Raw genomic sequence first — 18,089 nt, 5'->3', positions numbered from 1 at the left:
TAATTTAAGTTATTAAATAAATGTAGTGGAGAAGAATTAGCAAAGTAGCACAATAAATTGTTCTTAAGAACAGTACCTGGGTAAATTTTGCTTAAGTTCATTTCATCACTGGTTGTTGAAAATGTTGACACTTTAATTTTCACTGCAAATGAATATCGGATCCAAATATCTGTCTTCAGTCTACCTCTTATTCATCCAGTCTTCGTTGGTAAAAACAGGAACAAGAGGAACACACATTTTGAACATGAATTTTATTGAACATAAATTAAAAAACAAGGTAGGTAAAAAAATATTTAACAGGTTTAGAAATTCTTTATACAACTATGTACAGGCAATGATCCGCCGTGAGCCGATATTAGTAACAAAGCTCTGCGTGTCAAATTCGATTATTAATCCTGAATCACAAAACATACATCCACAGCATTCAGCCTTCAATCAAAACTCTAGGCTCCTATCTATATCCATCAGCTGGGTGTGGTAGCACACAGGAGAATAGGAGTACAAAACATGGTGGCCGCCTATTCTTACAAAATAATCGCAGGCAAAACAGCAAGTCAGTGTTTAATAGAACTGATGTTCGTTTTCACGCTATCAAGACCATAATGATTAGAAATAAGGAAGCAGGTTTCACTAAATGTTTTGGGTGATTAAATCTTGCTTCATGACACCAATGAGGTAGTACACCTGTGAGAGACAAAACGGAGAAAGAGGGTGCAAAACAGCCACGGGAAAAAAAAAAAAAAAAAAGTTTAACTTAGGATCATCACTCGGCAATAGCTTCGGTTCCGTTAGTCAGCCTTCACTTACAAATAGAAAGTTAAAAGCTCAAACACATTTATTTCCATCAGCTTGTTGAATATACATTTATTGTTCAAATATACAAAAATACAAAAAGATTTATAAGGGACTGTGCAGAGCAAGATTACTGTAGTCAGTTTGAACCCTGCATCAAGGAAACTCTCCCTCATAGACCTTAAAAGACACAAACAGCACAAATGAACAAATAAAGAACAGACTGTAATAGTGGGATAAAAGCATTCAGATCACAGCATCTCTGCCGCCACAAATAAAAACAGGAATTTCAACTGAGTGAATGAAGGGGAAAAGGGTGACTTTGGGTGACTACATTAAAACTACGTTTTGGGGTGAATGTCACCAGCACCTGAAACAGCAGAGTCCCTGCTCACAAGACTTGTGGTATCCAGAGTGATATTAAAATGTAGCTGCACTAAAATGTACACAAGGTGCTTCGAGTCAAATGTGTTTGTTTTGCTCTGAAGTCAAAATTGTCCCTTCTGCTGCAACACCAGTGCTGCCGGAGAAGGTCGTGTCAAAGTAAGGTGCTGAATAAATTCTCCTCATCCTTCTCGGTGACCTTGTATTTACACAGACACTCTGTCACCAGCATAACAATAACTGAAGTTTGCACCATTTGTGGCTGGTAATAAATCGCCTTCTGGCTGCTCTCTCTCAGTTCCAGCCGAGGCTACCGACGACAAATTCACCAAACTGAAAGAGTGTGATGTACGAGTCGGTGAAACAGTACACAGATCCAATCATCTGTGCAGTTTCATCGATTAAACTGCACTTCCTAACAGACCAACAATCCAGCAGTAGGAAAAATGTCATAAATAGTTTTCATCCCAAGCTTTCATTATGGCTCAAATCTGGTTTGTGTGACTAACAGCAGTTCAGAGGACAGAAATTAAACACGTCCTCGAGCAGTCTATAAATTAAGCTCAGTAGATCAGGTCTGTGCATATCAGCGACCTCACTCTTATGGCTGCTTCACATCGGTCGTCTTCATCAGTTAATTGAAATCAGCCTTCTGAATTCAAGTGGGTTTAACAAGATGGCTATGGGTACATCGTGTCTGCGTGCGTGCGTGTTGGCTGTACTAATTCAGGAAGCGGCGGCAGCGTCGCGCCCCGCAGTTGCAGTGCAGCTTGCTGTTCTCGTCTTCGATGGGGAACTTGTAGTCGTAGGTCAGCTCTTCGCCGCGGTAGATCTTCCTCAGGGCGAAGATCACAATGTGCTTGCGGCCGTCCACGTTGATGACACGAGAGTAGCAGTTCGGCTCGCAGGAGTGGTTGATGAAGCGAGCCGCATTGCCTTGCATCGTCGCGTCCACCACATCGAAGTCGTCGATGCGGAACATGTAGCAGCCGATGCCCTGAGAGCGATCACAGACTCGGTCATTGTTTTCACATTTACAGGACATTCAACAGCTTAAAGTTATAATCCTTTAATTTCTCATGAACTAAATCCTTTTTTGATGACATTCGTGGTCAGCTTTTGTGTGGACATTTCTTAACCAAAGTTGGCTACTGTTGCTCTCTGAGAGGTATTGGGACAAGGCACTCAAGGACGTGCATGAAGTCACAAAGAAATCCACAGTCCAGCAGCATTAAACAACTTCAATACATCATCCACATTTTTCATGTCATATTACAATCTGCTCACATATGACCAATAAAAGGTGATTAATACATGTAAATTGCTACAAAACATTACAGAGCCACTTCAAATGCTCACAATCACAATTAAAGCATCCCATGAGTGGACCACAGAAGGAATTGTATTTTGAAGTGGTCACAGCGTGTATTTGTCACCATGGTTGGCGCCGACTTTCATCATTCATCGTAAAAACATAGCGTGGATCAGTTCTAAAATTCCAGTGTGAAGGATTTAGTGCCATCTGGTGAAAACGTTGCAGATTGCACTCATGTGACTTTGCACTGCCATAGACTCCAGCACGCGTTTACTTATTTATTGTCTTTTTTATTGTATATTTTTATTCGAGAGCTTTTTTTCTACTATATTCTGGTAAAAGTTACAGGTTTCATTGTATCTGGCTATAATAAAAATAGAGATGCATCTGAATCTGAATCTGAGAAATGGGCAAAAGCATGCACCAACCCAAACCAGTAACTCACATCAAGCTCGATGATTTGCTCAAAACCACATCAACATCAATAAATATACAAAATAATGATGTTGTTCAGTGGTTTGTATTATGTTTACTAACCTTGCCGTCATAATATTTCTCCCGCTTATCAGTCAGGACAGCGCGAATGACGGTGCCGGCGTACTCGATCACCATCTCCCCGGCCTCGATGTTTCTTTTACAGAAAAGGCCTCGACCATGAATCTCAGATCTGAGGATTACACAACAGTTGAGTACAGGTTAATACAACTGAGCATTCAAATAATTTTGATATTAATAAAGCCACGTTTTGTTGACATTACCTGTAAACTCCTACTGCTTCTTTGGAGATTTTTTCCAGGTGTCTGAATCTCATCGCCATGGGAAGCTCACTGCTGGTGGCTCGTCTGTTGGCAAGAAAGACGTAGAAAAGGAGGTGTCAACATGGCAACTGTAAATTGCTGTTAGTTGTTGTGCGCAGTGGGTTCAACTTTTAAGGTTAGGGTCAAGGAAGTGGCACAGTTTTTAACCCTTTACCTGGACGATTTCAGTGGGAATTCATCCTCCTCTTCATCGAAGGGCCCGACTATGTCAGGGAGCTCTCTGTGCTGTGATGCCAGGAAGTTGAACATATCAAAAGTTGCTTTCCTAATGAGAAGGAGAAGAAAGTTGATTTAATTTGAGGTGTATTAAATCACAGAAAAGAAATATAATTAATAAACATTTTTAACAGTAAGTTAAACAGTGACTTACCGTGTGTAGACTTCAGATCGAGCGCAGCCAGTAGGATTGAGGGGCAGCTCTTCCTCAACATCATCGCATCGATGGAAGCGGAAGCGGTGCCGCTTGCAGTTGGCGGCACCCTGCAGTTGCTCTAGCAGGAAGATGACAGCATCGTGGACGACACCGAGCACCCGCGGGCCACTCATCCCGCCAAGAGGCAGCTGCTTCAGGTGGAACCCTGCGCGAGCTTCGAGGACGCCGTCAATGACAGCACGCCAGGCCACTGAGGGAGGACAGAGGAAGGTATTAGAGCCTTGCAAAGCTGTACACATGCTGACAAATGTCTCTTACTGTCAGTCTTCTTAATGGATTCATTATCGAACTAAACATGCCTAGAAGACTATTCATGTGCTACGGTGGATGAATGACAAATGATTTCCCATTTTCGGGAGATAAATGTAATCAGCTGCGCAGGTGGCTTAATTGAGATTAAAATCTAACAGATATAATTTGTGACACATCTGTCAAACAGAACAGTCGCAAGAAGATTTTAAACAAGCAGCTCTCACCCTCTATGCTGTTTGCTTTAACGCTGAAGCCGTCATCACTGGTGATTTCAAACCGCAGGTGTGGCTGGTTCATGTATGTCCTCTTTCTGTATTTGGGTACAGGTGCATCTTCTTCTGAGCTGAAACCTGTAGAATTAAATGAGTCAATTACACACATGTTACCAAACAACATGTCCTTTAAAGCTAATATACTTACTAAGAAACACACTATACTAGAAAAAAATGGTAGCCTAGTTTTTTCCCCCTTTTTTACTTTTCATCCCTCCCCATCTTCCAAAAAAAGAGGTATGAACTGAACTGAGGCTCAAAAATCGCTGTCTGAACCGAACCTATAAAACCTATAAAATGATCTAACCACATAACTATATTTCTGAACAATTAGAATGTGTCTAGCACAGTTCCAAACAAGATTTAATTTGAAAGTGCAATAGCTTTTGTGCGGGTGACGACTGATCAAAACAAATAAACGTATAATGTTTAGCCACACACCTGAATAAGGGCCCCATTCAGAGATGTCTCCGTGGCGAGCGCTGACCCACACGTGTGTTTTACCCAGAATGTGACTGTTGGTTTCTGTGCTTGAAGGCGGACTGTCAATCCGAGGAGGCCTGAAGAGAAAGGACAAATGAATGAGTAACAGTTTTGATGATTGTGAGTGTAACTTAATCAATATTACATTTTCAGTCACAAGAATGGCAGGTATCGATATAAACTGTCGCTTTAAAATGTACTAAGATTTCTTACATGTCACCCCTCAAACATGGATAAGAGCGGGTTAACACTGATCTTTAAAATTCATGCCACCTGACACTTGCCCGTTATTAATTTTATAATGTAACATTAGGTCTCTAAATTAGAGATGCACCAATCGATCGGCAACCGATCGCAATCGGCCGATAATGCCCCTATCGGTTTTGATCGGAGTTCTCAAAAAAGATCACATCAGGCCGATCAGATGACGTTTAAGTATAAAGACAGTGCATTAACTGCATGCAGGAAGGGAATTTCATGGCCGCCGTTGCCCCGCGCCACAGTGGCCTCTGCGCCCCTGGCCCGGTCAGCGTAGCGAGCTTGCCTTTAATTACAGCCACCTGAGTGCACAGTAGTCACTCACAGTAACTTCAGTGAGTCCGCGGTTTGCGCAGGTGGAGTCTCATCATCACATCGATGATCTCACGTGAAAGCCTCTCAAACAGCAGCAGCGTCTCAAAACAGAAGAACGAAACTTACAGCACAGCGAGCGAGCGCAGCGTAACGATGATACGTAACTTACTTATGTGGTAGGATTTAGTCCGGTAAAGTTGGAAATATATTCACAGATTCGAACTTCCCGGATCAATAACTCATAAGTGAAACCTTGTTAAAACACAAACGACGGCTCTTTCCTACCGTACTACGATAGACAACGAGCTACAACCGTATTTTCATCAAAACGAGCGTCTGGACATTAACTCTGGTCTATATGGTCAGCCAGCTGTGAGACGAGGGCGCAGGGACCATCTACAAAGTGCAACACCGAAAAGAGATACTACAAAAAATTCAATAACTTCACTTTTATTCAGAGTGTAGTGTCACCAAAATCACTCCACACATCAGTGGTCTCCTGCTGGTTATTCTACAATTTAATTTTTTGTTTGGAAAAAATGTGCTTTGCCATAATTTTGGGGAATTTCTATTGGGAGAAATACTCAATAACACTAATATTCAGTGAGGTGTCACAAAAATCACCTCACCCTAACCCTACTTAACAAAAACTACTTTCTAATGTAACTTTAACTTGATTTTGGTATTAAAAAAAATTTTTTAATACATAATCCATGTCTTATTAAAAATTAGGATGTTATGGTATCAGTCTGAAAGGTAAATCAACACATTTTACTCAGTGGCCTTTGTGCCCTGTCATGTGGCCTTGGTGCCCCTGATAAAAAAGTGAAGGCCAAATGGACTTGCCCCTAAAATGACAAAATTCCCACCCTGACTGCATGTATTCCCACTAGTAATCTACAGTTACTCTATGTAAGCTGAGTCCAAGTTGTCTCTAAGAGAGTCTCTAGAGTGTGAAATATTGCACATTGCCTCAGCCTGCAATAAAACGGTGGTCAATTCATGATACTTTCTCATCTCCTAATTCTTATACTTAATAATACAATGTCAATGTTGTGTAAAAAGAATCATTAATTAAATATATGAAAGTTACACAAGACAACAATATAGAAAAATTTATGGATTTGACGCTGTGATCGGTGATCGGCAATATCGGGATCGGCAGATACTGCTTTTGGTGATTGGTGATCGGCCCCAAAAATCCTGATCGGTGCATCTCTACTCTAAATGTGGGTTGATTTATGGTGAACTCACCTGGAGGGGGTATGAAGCGGTGGAGCCGTAATCCTCAACTGCTCTGGCCTATCAGGCACGTTCACCTGGTCTACATCAAGAACATCCTTCATTGTTGGGGCTTTCATTCTCACACCGCTCGGTCTGCTGAAAGAAAACGGGACACAGCAAACATTTTGCGGATTTAAGACCCGAGACTTGAATGAATTACATAGAATATGTAGAATACAAACATGTTATCTCAAGACTTTAAGAATACATACATACTACGCAAAACAGCACATGCAGTTACCATTGAGGGGAAACATTTTATCGCGTATCTAAAATGGAACAATATATGCACTATTGTTAATCTTCCTCTTATAGAAAGTAAATTTCATATTCATTAAACATTCAAATTCAACCCCATCTTTTAAGTTATATTGATAGAAATCATAAATAATATGTCTGAAGAAATGTGTCCCAAATAGATTATCTTAAAACAGAAAAGCAAAGGCAGAATGTGAAAAAGAACATTAGTTTATTCAACTGGTATGACTGATCATTTATTCATTTCTGTAATGAATGTATTAAAAGGGAAAAGCGGGCCACATCAGCACGGTTTCTGTGTTTGCATCAGTGAGCGCTCAGGCCTATCTATAAGGGCTTCAGTAGACAGCGTTGCTACATGTTAAATATGTCTTTAAGATTAACATTTATACAAAAGAGTGCAAATGAAGGGAAATTCAAAATATCACACATGTACATTGCAGTGAAGAAAGTAAAGAAGAATTAAATATTTGAATACCTGGCTTCATTCACTTCATCCAGCTCACTGGAGGGATCCCTCAAAAAGTCCACCTTGGATTTCTTCCTCGAGGACCTCTCAGACACCGACGACACTCTCTTGACCCTCACCTGGTGGCCTGATGAAGCGGGTGCTGGCTGCAGCTTGAAATCTGGTTCACTGAGGAGAGCACCGGGGGAACGTGACAGTGCAGCTGGTGACTGATCGGAGTCCTCTATGTCCTCAAATCGGGACCATCTTCGATGTTTAGCCTTTCGCTTTTGAGTTTTCCTGAGGATGACGGGTTCTGTCTTTGGCATGTCGCGGTGTGTGGCCATGGCTCTGTCTATAATAGCCTGGGCTGTGCTTCCAGGGATGTTGGAGAAAGTTGCTTCAGGAGAACCCTGCACGCAGACGGGAGCTGTGGGACCTGGACTCACGCCGCTTTTTACAGGCACCACTCTGACAATGACTTTTCTCTCGGGTATTGTTGTGTGGTTATCGGCGGGAGGGACGTTTGCGGCAGAGGGGCTGGAACGAGGCTTTATTATGACACGAGGGACTATGCGTTGCAAGCTGTTACCACTGTGGAGAATCTTGGCAATCTGGCTTATTTTATTATACGCAGGAGAGTTTGTATTGAGTGCTTGATAGGTGTTTGTTCTCGGGTCTTTGATAAGAATCTGTCCCTGACGGTTGACCAGCAGGACTTGTGGGGCGGGAGCCGTGGGAGCCGCGGGAGCCGTGGGAGCACTGGCAGCCGCAGCTTGATTCTGAACCACAACTTGGGGCTGACTTCCTGGCCTTGCGTTGTCCAAGCGGATGGCAACAGCTCTGCCCCGTGTGGCGCCCGCCTGAATAGGTAGAGCTTTCAAACCATTGATCACGATGGGGGAGGTGACTGTGCGTGGAACTGTATAATAAGGGGCAGCAGGAGAGGAAATGGATGCACTGTTGACTGCCGGTGTAGGTTGAGACGGCATCAACAAGTGCAGTTTTGGCGGCGAGCGTTTGACGTTTGATGGTGAACGTTTTGTCTTCATAATGATGGTTTTTGTGGGAGTTGTGGTGTCGTGTTCGGGAGAGTAGTCAGGGTCATTCAAATCGTCCTGAAATGGTTCAGCCGAGTCGACTGATGAGGTGCTGTCATCCTCCATGAGTTTGTTTTTTGGGTACATTATAGCGCCAGCTTCAGTAGATACAAAATTACCTGTAGTTGAATCCAAGAAAACCTCATTTTGAGATGCTTCAGAGCTCATCGGAACCTCTTCCTCCTGAACCGAGAATTCATTGTTTGCATAACCTGATTCAAAAATGTCAGACGGAGGAGAATTTAACTTAAAATCTTGCTCAGTTGTTTCTTGTTCAACTGGTGACTTTGGCACAGTGTAGATCGACTCAAGCCTCTTTAGAGCAACTGTCAGTGTTTTGGTCGGTGTAGTGTGGTTGCTGTGAATCTGAATCTTTCCCGTTTCTCCATCTGAGTCTTGACCTTCATCGCCGACCACCTCGCTTTCATCACTCTCTGACCCACCATCCGCTCCGTCCAACTGTGAGATCGACTGTGCTGAGGGGAGCTGAGCCGAGGCCTCCGAGCTGCTAGCTGCATCACACACGAGTGTGCGTGAAAATTTTAAGTAATGGCTTGAGTGTTCCTCTTCAGAGTCATTGTCCTGATTATCTTCCTGCATTTCCACGTCTAGGACAGCACCTTCTACCTCTTCTTTCCCGCCTTGTGCTCCACAGTGAAGTGCCACATTCTCAGTGAGCAGTGACTCGTCAAACTCGAGCTTAGCGTTCAGCATGGAGGCCACTGCAACCTCTGTGTCAGTGTCAAACACAGTGTAAGGCAGCTCCTGGGCCATCAGGTGAGCTACTTCGTCCTCCAGGTTATCAGGCGCTAGTGAGATCCCATTGGTCGTAGCCACTGCCGCATCTTCTGCCTCAGACGATGCTAGGAAGTCTTGGGGAACCTCTGCAGAAACTGGAGTGGTGATTTTAAAGTTCTGCCTTCCTTTGGGGGAGTGAGTGATGGCTCCCTGCCGAGGCGACAGCCCGGCAGAAATGCTGGAGTTGGATCTTGGTGGGGAGCTCCAGACCGGAGATGTTGAGTTCTGTCGTGACAGAAGAGGTGAGGTTGATCCCAAGTTTGACGATCTTGGTGGGGAGCTGAAGAGGGCACATCTGGAGTGGACGGTGCCACCGGAGCGGAGGGTCATCGGTACGGATGGATCGCTGTCTGTTGGAGAGGAGCTGCAGCGGCTTCTTGTTGAGAGCCTACGCGGCCGGCGGGTGTCCTCCAGGTCCCTCAATGTCAGGATATGATGAGATTTGGGAGCAGCAGCCCCTGACAGCATAAAATAACAGAGTGAAGACGAGGCAGCAATGACAACTTATGAGCTCTCTCTCCAACACTACAGTAAGATGTGACGAATTTAACGCTCACAACACGGATAAATGCATCTGGGAAGGTTAATAAATCCAAGTATGCAATTAAATAAAAACATTTAATCTTAAACTACTGACCTGGAGATGGAAGAGGTCGAGATGTTCCTCCTGCTGGTCTCCTGGTCTGTGTGTAGCCAGGACTTTTGGATCCAGATGAGTTGTGCTGTTTAGAATTCGGTGATGGGGTAGTGGACTTAATTGGGCTGGATGAGGAGCTTAAACGATCTGGGGACTCTGCATCTGGCAAATCAAGGAAAGGTGTCAAACAAAGTCCGACCGAACGGGCAGTTGGTCATAAAATATGACCAGAAATACTTTAACTAAGTTACAGCTGCAAGAGGAAAACTGAACCCAAAAGAACATCTGGATCAGTTTCAATGGAGAATTCAGCATAATCATTTTATGGGTCTGGTCAGTTCTGTATTTTTAGCTAAACAAATTCTGTGAATACTTAGTCAGCTGAGCTTAAAGTAAGAGTTTAAAAAGTGTTCAAAAGTTCCTGCTGACCTCTGTGGTGGCTGGGACTGTGGACTATGGTGTGATTCTCCTCTTTGTCCCATCGTGGATCTTGTTCCTCACCGGGAAGAGGCGTGCTCACTTCTGTCACCTTACAGGTGTACTTGCATTGTCTACGAGGGTCCACAGTGCTCCAGTACAGCCGAGAACATCTGAAGAAGGGAGAGAAGAAGAATATGTTCACATACATAAACAATAATGGTGCTCCAGTAACAACAAATTTCCCAAAAGACTCATGGATGACGTCATAAAAAGTATTTGGGTTTTTAGCCACAAACATACTGACTGAAAAGTGTCATTAATTTTAAAGATGCAAGATTTTGTGATTCTGTTTTGCGTGTTTTATGAGAACTTCACTCCAAATGTGCCCATAACCATTCAAATTACCCAAATAAGAACATCAGTTGTATGATCACTTACTGATAGCCCACAGGATACAACATCCTCCCATTTGACGACAGCTCTGACAACACACCCAGTTTCTGAATCTGCAGAGAGCCTGGAATAGTGAGAAGGGAAAGATAATCAGATTCAACACACCACAGGCACGACAGGTCTGGTAATATTTCATCAATGTACAGGAGTCAAGTGTCTCCGAAAAGAAACACACATCACCAAGATATTCTTACCTATTGTCATGTTTATGGTTTCGGGCTCCAGCCCTGTGAGGAACTTTCTTCTGAGATTGATCCCTTCAAAGTCCACGTAGACCCGCCGAGTGACTTCAAACCCTTTCCCAGCCACCACCTGCAATGAAAAAGATCATCATAAACCAACAGAATGTAGAGAAAATAACTAACAAAACTAAAATTTAATGGAGAAGCTTGGGGGGGGGGGGGGGGGGGGGGGGGGACTGTCGAATACCTTTGCACTGACAAGATCCCTGTGTTTGCTGCAGTACACCTTCCTGTCCAGTTGAAACACACAGTTCTGAGCACGAGCACACATGAAGTGGAAATTACTCTGGCAGGTTGCGAGACAGCAGCCCACAGTAGCTCCCGACTGCCCACAGCCATCACAGCGCTGGAGGATGAAGGACAGAAACATGTTAATTAACTCAACGCAGGTTACAGGACATTTCAACATCTAGCTTCAATAAACTTGAGCGATGGGCGCGCAGGTGGTCGAGTGGTTAGAGCGCATGCCACATACGCAGCTGACCCCGGTTTGATTCCGGCCGGAGGTCCTTTCCTGCATGTCACATCCCCCTCTCTCTCTCCCATATTTCCTATCTGTCTACTGCTTAATAAAGGTGTCTATGCCAGAAAAAATCTTTAAAAAAAAATAATAATAAAAAAATAATAAAATAAATAAATAAAATAAACTTGAGCGACATTATTCCGATTCAGTTCCTGTTCATGTTCTTACCAGGTGGCGCCCTCTTGAGACAGCAGTGTGCACTTGCAAAAGCGCACTATTCTCCTCATACACCTCTGCAGACCAAAGGCAGCAATTAATATGGGCCCACTCGTTCTGTCCCATGTACAACAGGCGTCCTGCATCCTATTGGAGGAAAATACATTTGTATCCCTTATTACGCAGTAGAGAAAAGCCGTTTTTATATTGTAATGATGCAAGGAAAGAAAAGAACATTTATGTCCACAGCCCTTGCAGTAAAAAACACATTAAGACATGTAAACTCACACTCGGAGCAGAGTCTCCATATTGTTGGCACAGAGTGCACTGCCTCATATCTTTAGTCTTGGTAGTTTCCAGATCACTCGTTACACCTGCGGGGAAGAAGAAGGACCAACTGAACATGTATATCTTAAATTGAAGAGGGAAAAACTAATTAGAGATGCACCGATATCGCACAGGGCAGTCGCTAATTATAACAATCATCCATTATCTGATAAAATAACTGAGAATATCACTCTTATGCAAATGTGACAAGGAAAATAACCGTTTAAAGATCTGTCACCATTTATACAGACATAAACTAGAATTGAACAGAAAATAATAAATAAGAGGAAACAACTGTTAAAATACCATGTGACTTAAGGGGGAGGCTGCGTGATACACCAGACTGTATGTTGACTGATGAAAGCAGAGAGTTGGTTTTCCCCGTCTGTGGACCCCTGGACTCCTTGGCCTGGTATGTCCTCTCTAGCCACTGTGCATAGCTGTGCTCCATAGAAGGTGGGAGCACCGCGTCAGGGAGCATGCCACTACAGAGGGGAGAGTCAAGGAAGACTTTAAGACAACTGTCCTTCAACCACAGTCTCCTGAGTAGAGCTGCAAGGATTAGTTAGACAACTGATTAGTCATCCCTATTCACTAGACTGTGCCTTAAAGCTCAAATATACATAACGAGGGAATTCAGATTTATTGGCAAAAAATTTACCTTGGGAATTCCTCGGAGAAGGAGTTCCACTTTTTCAGATGGCGTGCAGAAAACCAACTGAAAACCTGCTTAATCAGCTGCAAGAAAACAACATTTAAGTTAAGCTCAAGGCAAACCACAGAAAACAAGTTGCTCAAACAGTCTTTTTCTAGTCCATTTGTCTAATGACTCGGCTTTACATCACAGCTGGTCAAACCACTGGATTTTACCATAAAAACAGGGGAGGAAAAAAAAGGAAGGTTTCCAGTGAAAATCAGTGAAATGTAGGTCTCCAAAAATTTTTTTTAAACAGTTGGGGATTAGGCAGGGGAGGGGAGCTCACTTTGGAATAGTGTGCCCTGGCCTGACTGGTCAGTCTCTGATCCTCAGGGAGATGCTCCTCCTTCTTCAGCCACTTCTTCATCACAGAGGAGACGTCAGCGTGGAAAGCTTTCTGAGAGGGCAAAGAACAAAATAGGCTGGGGCTTTAATCAGGAACAAGAAAAAAAAAGCTTCAAAGACAGAAAGCAATTATTGTTTGACATTACAGATTACATCACTATTTCAATTCAATTCAGCTGAATGCGGTAACTGTTACTTACTATGGAGGTGTATTCCCCTGCTTTAAACTTCTTCTTTATGGCTTGTAGATCACAGACTGGCTGCTGTTCCCTGACAGAGTATGCGCTGCTTGTTTCATTACACTGAAACACAGAAACACTTCAAATAAGAGACATGACTGAAAAACAATACACTTACAATAGAAAGACAAATATTTAATCAAAGCTTAGCGGCACATGCGAGTGTATTCCCATTTGGTTTTAATACTATTAAAGTCAGACAAACTGCTTCCGAACAGGACTCTTGTGTAGCTCTTACCGATTCACAGATAAGGAGGTGCTGTGTGGCGGAATCAGAGAGGAGGTCAATGAGCACGTCCTCCAGGCCGGCTGACAGCCTGCTCTGCAGCTCCACCTTCAAGCTGCTGTGCTCAGCTGGGTGCCGTCTACAGGGCTGACAGGTGAAACACACTTCCTCTGGCTCGTTTGACAGCAACCCAAACAGCTCGTCTGCAGTGACAGACAGACACATTTTAGAGGAATTTATGTTGATTATGATTACATCTGTCAAACGTCTGTGTACTACATATTACTATGTGCATGTCATGCATGTATAATTAGTATAAGAATTGAAATTATTGAAAGAGGGTCTCAAACGTTTATTTCTCCATTTAAGTAATTCATCTGTGGTTAAAATTAAGTTGTTCTCACTTGTATTAATTTACATGCAGTAGCCAAATGGATTCATTGTGCAAAATTAATTAATTCTCAAACCATAGGTCACCATATTCGTCAATGGACTCTAACTTCATCTCACTTTGACCAGTACTTTATGAGTAAACTGAGCGTTACTCACCTGACAGTCCCTCACATGCGTAATGAATCCAGTGGCTGCACGCTGAACACTGAATCATCTGTGTGCGTTGCTTGTCATCATAGCACTTGTGGCAGACAGTGCAGAAATTACCTGACGCAAATACAGATCGAACAGAACATTAAACAAATTTGACCGTGTTTGGTTAACTCATGACAAAGACTTGGAGGCTTTTTAACCAACTGCTCGTGGATTTTAATGAGCTTTTTAAAAAATGGCCACAATGCCTGGTGTCTGTCAGAAGTTATACCTTTGTCTTGGAGAACAGTGCAGTCAGGGCAGAGATCCTTCTCGTGGTTCCAGGCCAAATCCCAGGTCTTTCCAGGAGTCACGCCGCAGCTTTTACACCTAATGCAGGTCATGCACACCTACACAAACACAACACGGTCACAATACAGCCGGCACAAGGAGGGTTCACACTGCAAACAATATTATCCATGATTTACAGTGAGATAGCACTCTTGACAATTCCACACTTCTGTGTTATATATCATTTAGTTTATGTTCTATGTCGCCAAAGGAACCTCTGTATTTTTCATTCTTTGAAAGTTTACTAATTGCGATATCCCTAAAACAAAGCTAAGAGATTGTGACACATTTTAAGGTCATTAAAGCAGTTACCCAAGGCATGCTGCAATTAACAGGTTTAGGGTACGTTGGTCCCAAGCAGGCAGGGTGGTAAGAGGTTTGGCATCTCCTGCACTGCAACACAGGCTGAAAGGAAAAAAAGACTTATTCAGAAACATGCTAAAAAGATTCTCAATAAACCAATGTGTTCCTAAAATCTCAGGTACAACATCTTAAGATACACAAAAGGTAACATGTTACAATTCAACTTTGATGACTGAATAAGTAATTAAAGTACATATGAAGGTGAAACCCCAGTTTAACATGTATGTGTATCACAACACAACAGAAAATGCTGATGTTTTGCAAATGTTTATATTCTATCTACATATGTATCTTAAATAATTGACTCCTAAACAATTTGCATGTATCATTTGAAATTAAATACAATTATCTTCTTTATTATTGGTATTACTGGTGCCCAATTTAGATTTAAATTTTTTAAAGTAAAAAAAAAAAAAAAAAACAGTCCTCAAACACATCTAGGAGAACTGCATTGGTTTAACATCACAAGTGATGCTGGCTTACATACCTTTGTGCTCTTGCTTCGACGGCCACACACGTGACAGAATTTGCAGCGCCTGCAGCACCAGTTCTCCTTGTTGTCCTTCACGGGGCGCTCCTCCGGTGAGAGGCAGAAACTATGGAAAGGCTCGCAGCAGATCTGGCAGAATATCATCTGATGGAAGAGAGAGACACAAATGAAGACCAATTTGGCTTTAAAAATATTATCATTGGCACTAACATTGGGCTTGGGGATTAAGGACGAATGTCTATTCCAGCTCCAGAGCTGACGTACCTCATGTCGTCCTTTACTGGCACAGAGGAGACAGACAGGTTGTGGTGTTGTGGGGACAGACGTGAGGACGCTGAGGCCGCCCATTAGCCACACATTTTGTACAGCACAGTCCTCCTGGTGGAATCGAGGCAAGACAAAGAAAGCAAAAGTGATCAGTTTCTTCTCTTGTGTTTTGGGGAAGCATGAGTTTGTTGACGTGAAGTATGAAAGGCAAAAAGGGTGACAAAAAGACAAAGACAAAAGACAAGGCTGTTTATCTTTCTGTGTTTGCAAAGAGGCACTTAATATTCTAATCATTTTGGGGACATTTTTAGCTTGAATGCCTTACAGAGACACCTATTTATGATCCCTTTATTTTGGAGATTTGCGCAGTCAGAATCAGGAGGAATGTATTCTTCCTTTTAATACTGAGGTAAGAATTTTTTCTATTACAGTCTCTAAAGAGCTCTGGTCTTTGTTGAAAAGAAATGCAGTATACGGTCAATTTTTTTTAAACATTCCAATGAGTGGTATACAAGAATGCCACCCAATACTCGTGCAAAAACTCACCTTGAAGTCCACACGGATCTTGTACTTGTTCTGCAACAGGCCCTTTTGGGGAACTCCGTTAGTTAACCCCGTCAGGGCGCTCACTGACGCACACTCTGCAGGAGTCTGGGAATGAAGGACATATTGTGCGTGAGTTCTTGGACAGTTTTGCCACACTGTCCCTTTTACAGAATTGTCCTTCTGCTCCTCTTTGCGCCGATCCAGTTGTTGGTCCTGTTGCTCCTCTTGCGTGCCCTCCTGTAACTCTGGATTGACAGTCTTAGGGAGCGCTTTCACAGTTTTGTCTTTGTTAGCTTGGTTTGTCTCAGTCAAAACATTTGGGTTCATCACCTCAGACTCTGGATGTCCCTGAAAACTCAACTCTGATGAACCCTCTGTCAGTGAATGGTGCAGTGTGGTCTGGGGATGTTGTTGAGGTGATGACGTCATATATTTGTGCAAATGCAAGGCTGACTGCACCACAGACTGGGGCAAACGGTGCAAACGTAAAAGCAGGGTTTTTTGTGGAGATTCTGTTTTGGGATGTGGTGAAAGTGGAGAAACGGAATGTGCGACAGACAGGGACAATTCTTGAGGGGCCTGGGATCGTTGTAAAATATCAGGTTGTGTTACAGGCTGGGAAAAATCTGAAGGAGACTGTGATGAGGAATGTGATGGATGCGAAATAGGCTGTGTTAGAGGCTGGGACGCTTGAGGAGGAGACTGTGATGAGGAATGTGATGGATGCGAAATAGGCTGTGTTAGAGGCTGGGACGCTTGAGGAGGAGACTGTGATGAGGAATGTGATTTGTGTGAAATAGCAGGTTCTATGACAGTCTGAGACGATTCCGGAGGATCAAGCTGTGCAGAATGTGATGGATGCAAGTCAGTCTGTGTTAAAAGCTGAGACAACACTGGATGCCACTGTGAAGCGGACCGATCCGGACAGTTGGGCAACTGCTTTGGCAAATAGCACAGAGCAGACTGCTGGATAAAATCAGGCAGACGGTATAAATGTACTCGGAGCTGCTTCTGCAGCTTCGGCATTGGGCTCCTGGGTGGGCTGGGTTCTTGTAAAGATCCGTCTGGTAAAAGCTCCGTCTCCTCCGTGTTCTCCTGTTCCTGTGGAGGAGGGGACTGCCTAAGCCAACCAGCACGATAGGTTCCAAAGTAACACTGATACTAGTAACATGCAGAGGCGGCGACCGGCAGCAGCCAAAGTGACAGAAAGGCGGAGGAGAACTGTGGCTTTGACAGGTTAGCCAGGAATAAAAAGTGGGAAAACGTAAAGATTTAGCAAATGCATTCAGCAGCAGTACAGATACATAAAGAGAAAGTATTCATGTGTCCAGATCAAAGAAGGAAGACCACTGAAATGCTGTCAACAACATACCATAAACGGTAATAATTTATCATGTTTAGTGTCATTCAAAAAGTCTGATTTCTCAGATGGATAAACCCTTGCTCAGTTCAAAGATTTGCAACAAGACTGAACTGTTTTATAACGGTGCAGCAGTGTCAACTGGCCAATCTAATCTCAACTCAACTCTGGCTGATTGTGTGGCCTGAGACTAAGCTTGTCAAGTTACTGGTGGCTGGTTTAAGAGCGTGCTCAGAATGTCAGCTGGTTAAGTCAGTGACAAACTGTCAGCCGATCTGAATGGCAGTTTTGGAAACAGGAAAGGGAGGATCATGTCAATAATTTGTCTGAGTAGCAGCAATGACTGAAATGACTCAAAGTTTAAATCTAGCCTGCTGCTAAACTGCTAACTTCACTGATTTTCCTCTGTGCTGCACAGCCACTCTCGACCCCTCACTCTATTTAACTTGTTCACCCACAATTTCAAGACACACAACTTCCGTTTTCACCATTCCATGTGTTACTTATTTTCTTAAGATGCTATAAAATTATATGCAGCCAGAATAAAGCCTGACAAGTCAGCAGTTAGAACAGAAGTGCAGAGAGTCTTAGCAGTAGAGAGATGTTACAACGTCTTGTCTAGTCGCATTGGTGCGAACTGGAAGGTTTTCAGAATGTTGCAAGTAGTTGCAGGTTTCAAATCATCTTGTTGCGAATCTTTGGTCTGAACAGA

At 43.1% G+C, this 18,089-nt stretch overlaps 1 protein-coding gene across 3 annotated transcripts in view; it reads right to left on the bottom strand.

The window, feature by feature from the left end:
• Positions 1-234: 234 nt before the first annotated feature.
• Positions 235-18,089, bottom strand: part of kmt2ba (lysine (K)-specific methyltransferase 2Ba) — a 29,352-nt gene continuing 11,497 nt past the window's right edge. The window contains exons 10-36 of one of the 3 annotated variants that reach the window (XM_030413002.1): positions 16,018-17,118; positions 15,469-15,582; positions 15,202-15,348; positions 14,664-14,756; positions 14,293-14,410; positions 14,025-14,135; positions 13,488-13,678; positions 13,211-13,312; positions 12,952-13,062; positions 12,630-12,706; positions 12,275-12,453; positions 11,930-12,015; positions 11,654-11,788; positions 11,150-11,308; positions 10,915-11,032; positions 10,706-10,784; positions 10,277-10,437; positions 9,848-10,009; positions 7,343-9,668; positions 6,577-6,702; positions 4,708-4,826; positions 4,219-4,344; positions 3,680-3,932; positions 3,464-3,574; positions 3,250-3,333; positions 3,029-3,158; positions 235-2,173 (exon numbers count right to left, since the gene is read on the bottom strand). In XM_030413002.1, coding sequence (XP_030268862.1) covers positions 1,898-2,173; positions 3,029-3,158; positions 3,250-3,333; positions 3,464-3,574; positions 3,680-3,932; positions 4,219-4,344; positions 4,708-4,826; positions 6,577-6,702; positions 7,343-9,668; positions 9,848-10,009; positions 10,277-10,437; positions 10,706-10,784; positions 10,915-11,032; positions 11,150-11,308; positions 11,654-11,788; positions 11,930-12,015; positions 12,275-12,453; positions 12,630-12,706; positions 12,952-13,062; positions 13,211-13,312; positions 13,488-13,678; positions 14,025-14,135; positions 14,293-14,410; positions 14,664-14,756; positions 15,202-15,348; positions 15,469-15,582; positions 16,018-17,118 — 6,795 coding nt within the window. In that variant the 3' untranslated portion in view covers positions 235-1,897. The remainder of the gene's footprint in view (positions 2,174-3,028; positions 3,159-3,249; positions 3,334-3,463; positions 3,575-3,679; positions 3,933-4,218; positions 4,345-4,707; positions 4,827-6,576; positions 6,703-7,342; positions 9,669-9,847; positions 10,010-10,276; positions 10,438-10,705; positions 10,785-10,914; positions 11,033-11,149; positions 11,309-11,653; positions 11,789-11,929; positions 12,016-12,274; positions 12,454-12,629; positions 12,707-12,951; positions 13,063-13,210; positions 13,313-13,487; positions 13,679-14,024; positions 14,136-14,292; positions 14,411-14,663; positions 14,757-15,201; positions 15,349-15,468; positions 15,583-16,017; positions 17,119-18,089) is intronic. The other 2 variants (XM_030413003.1, XM_030413004.1) reach the window with 2 other exon arrangements.

The sequence above is a fragment of the Sparus aurata genome, chromosome 3 (genome assembly GCF_900880675.1).
Source record: "Sparus aurata chromosome 3, fSpaAur1.1, whole genome shotgun sequence".
Taxonomy (NCBI): domain Eukaryota; kingdom Metazoa; phylum Chordata; class Actinopteri; order Spariformes; family Sparidae; genus Sparus; species Sparus aurata.
The sequence above is the reverse complement of the archived record's forward strand: the minus strand, read 5'-3'. Positions and strand labels throughout refer to the sequence as shown.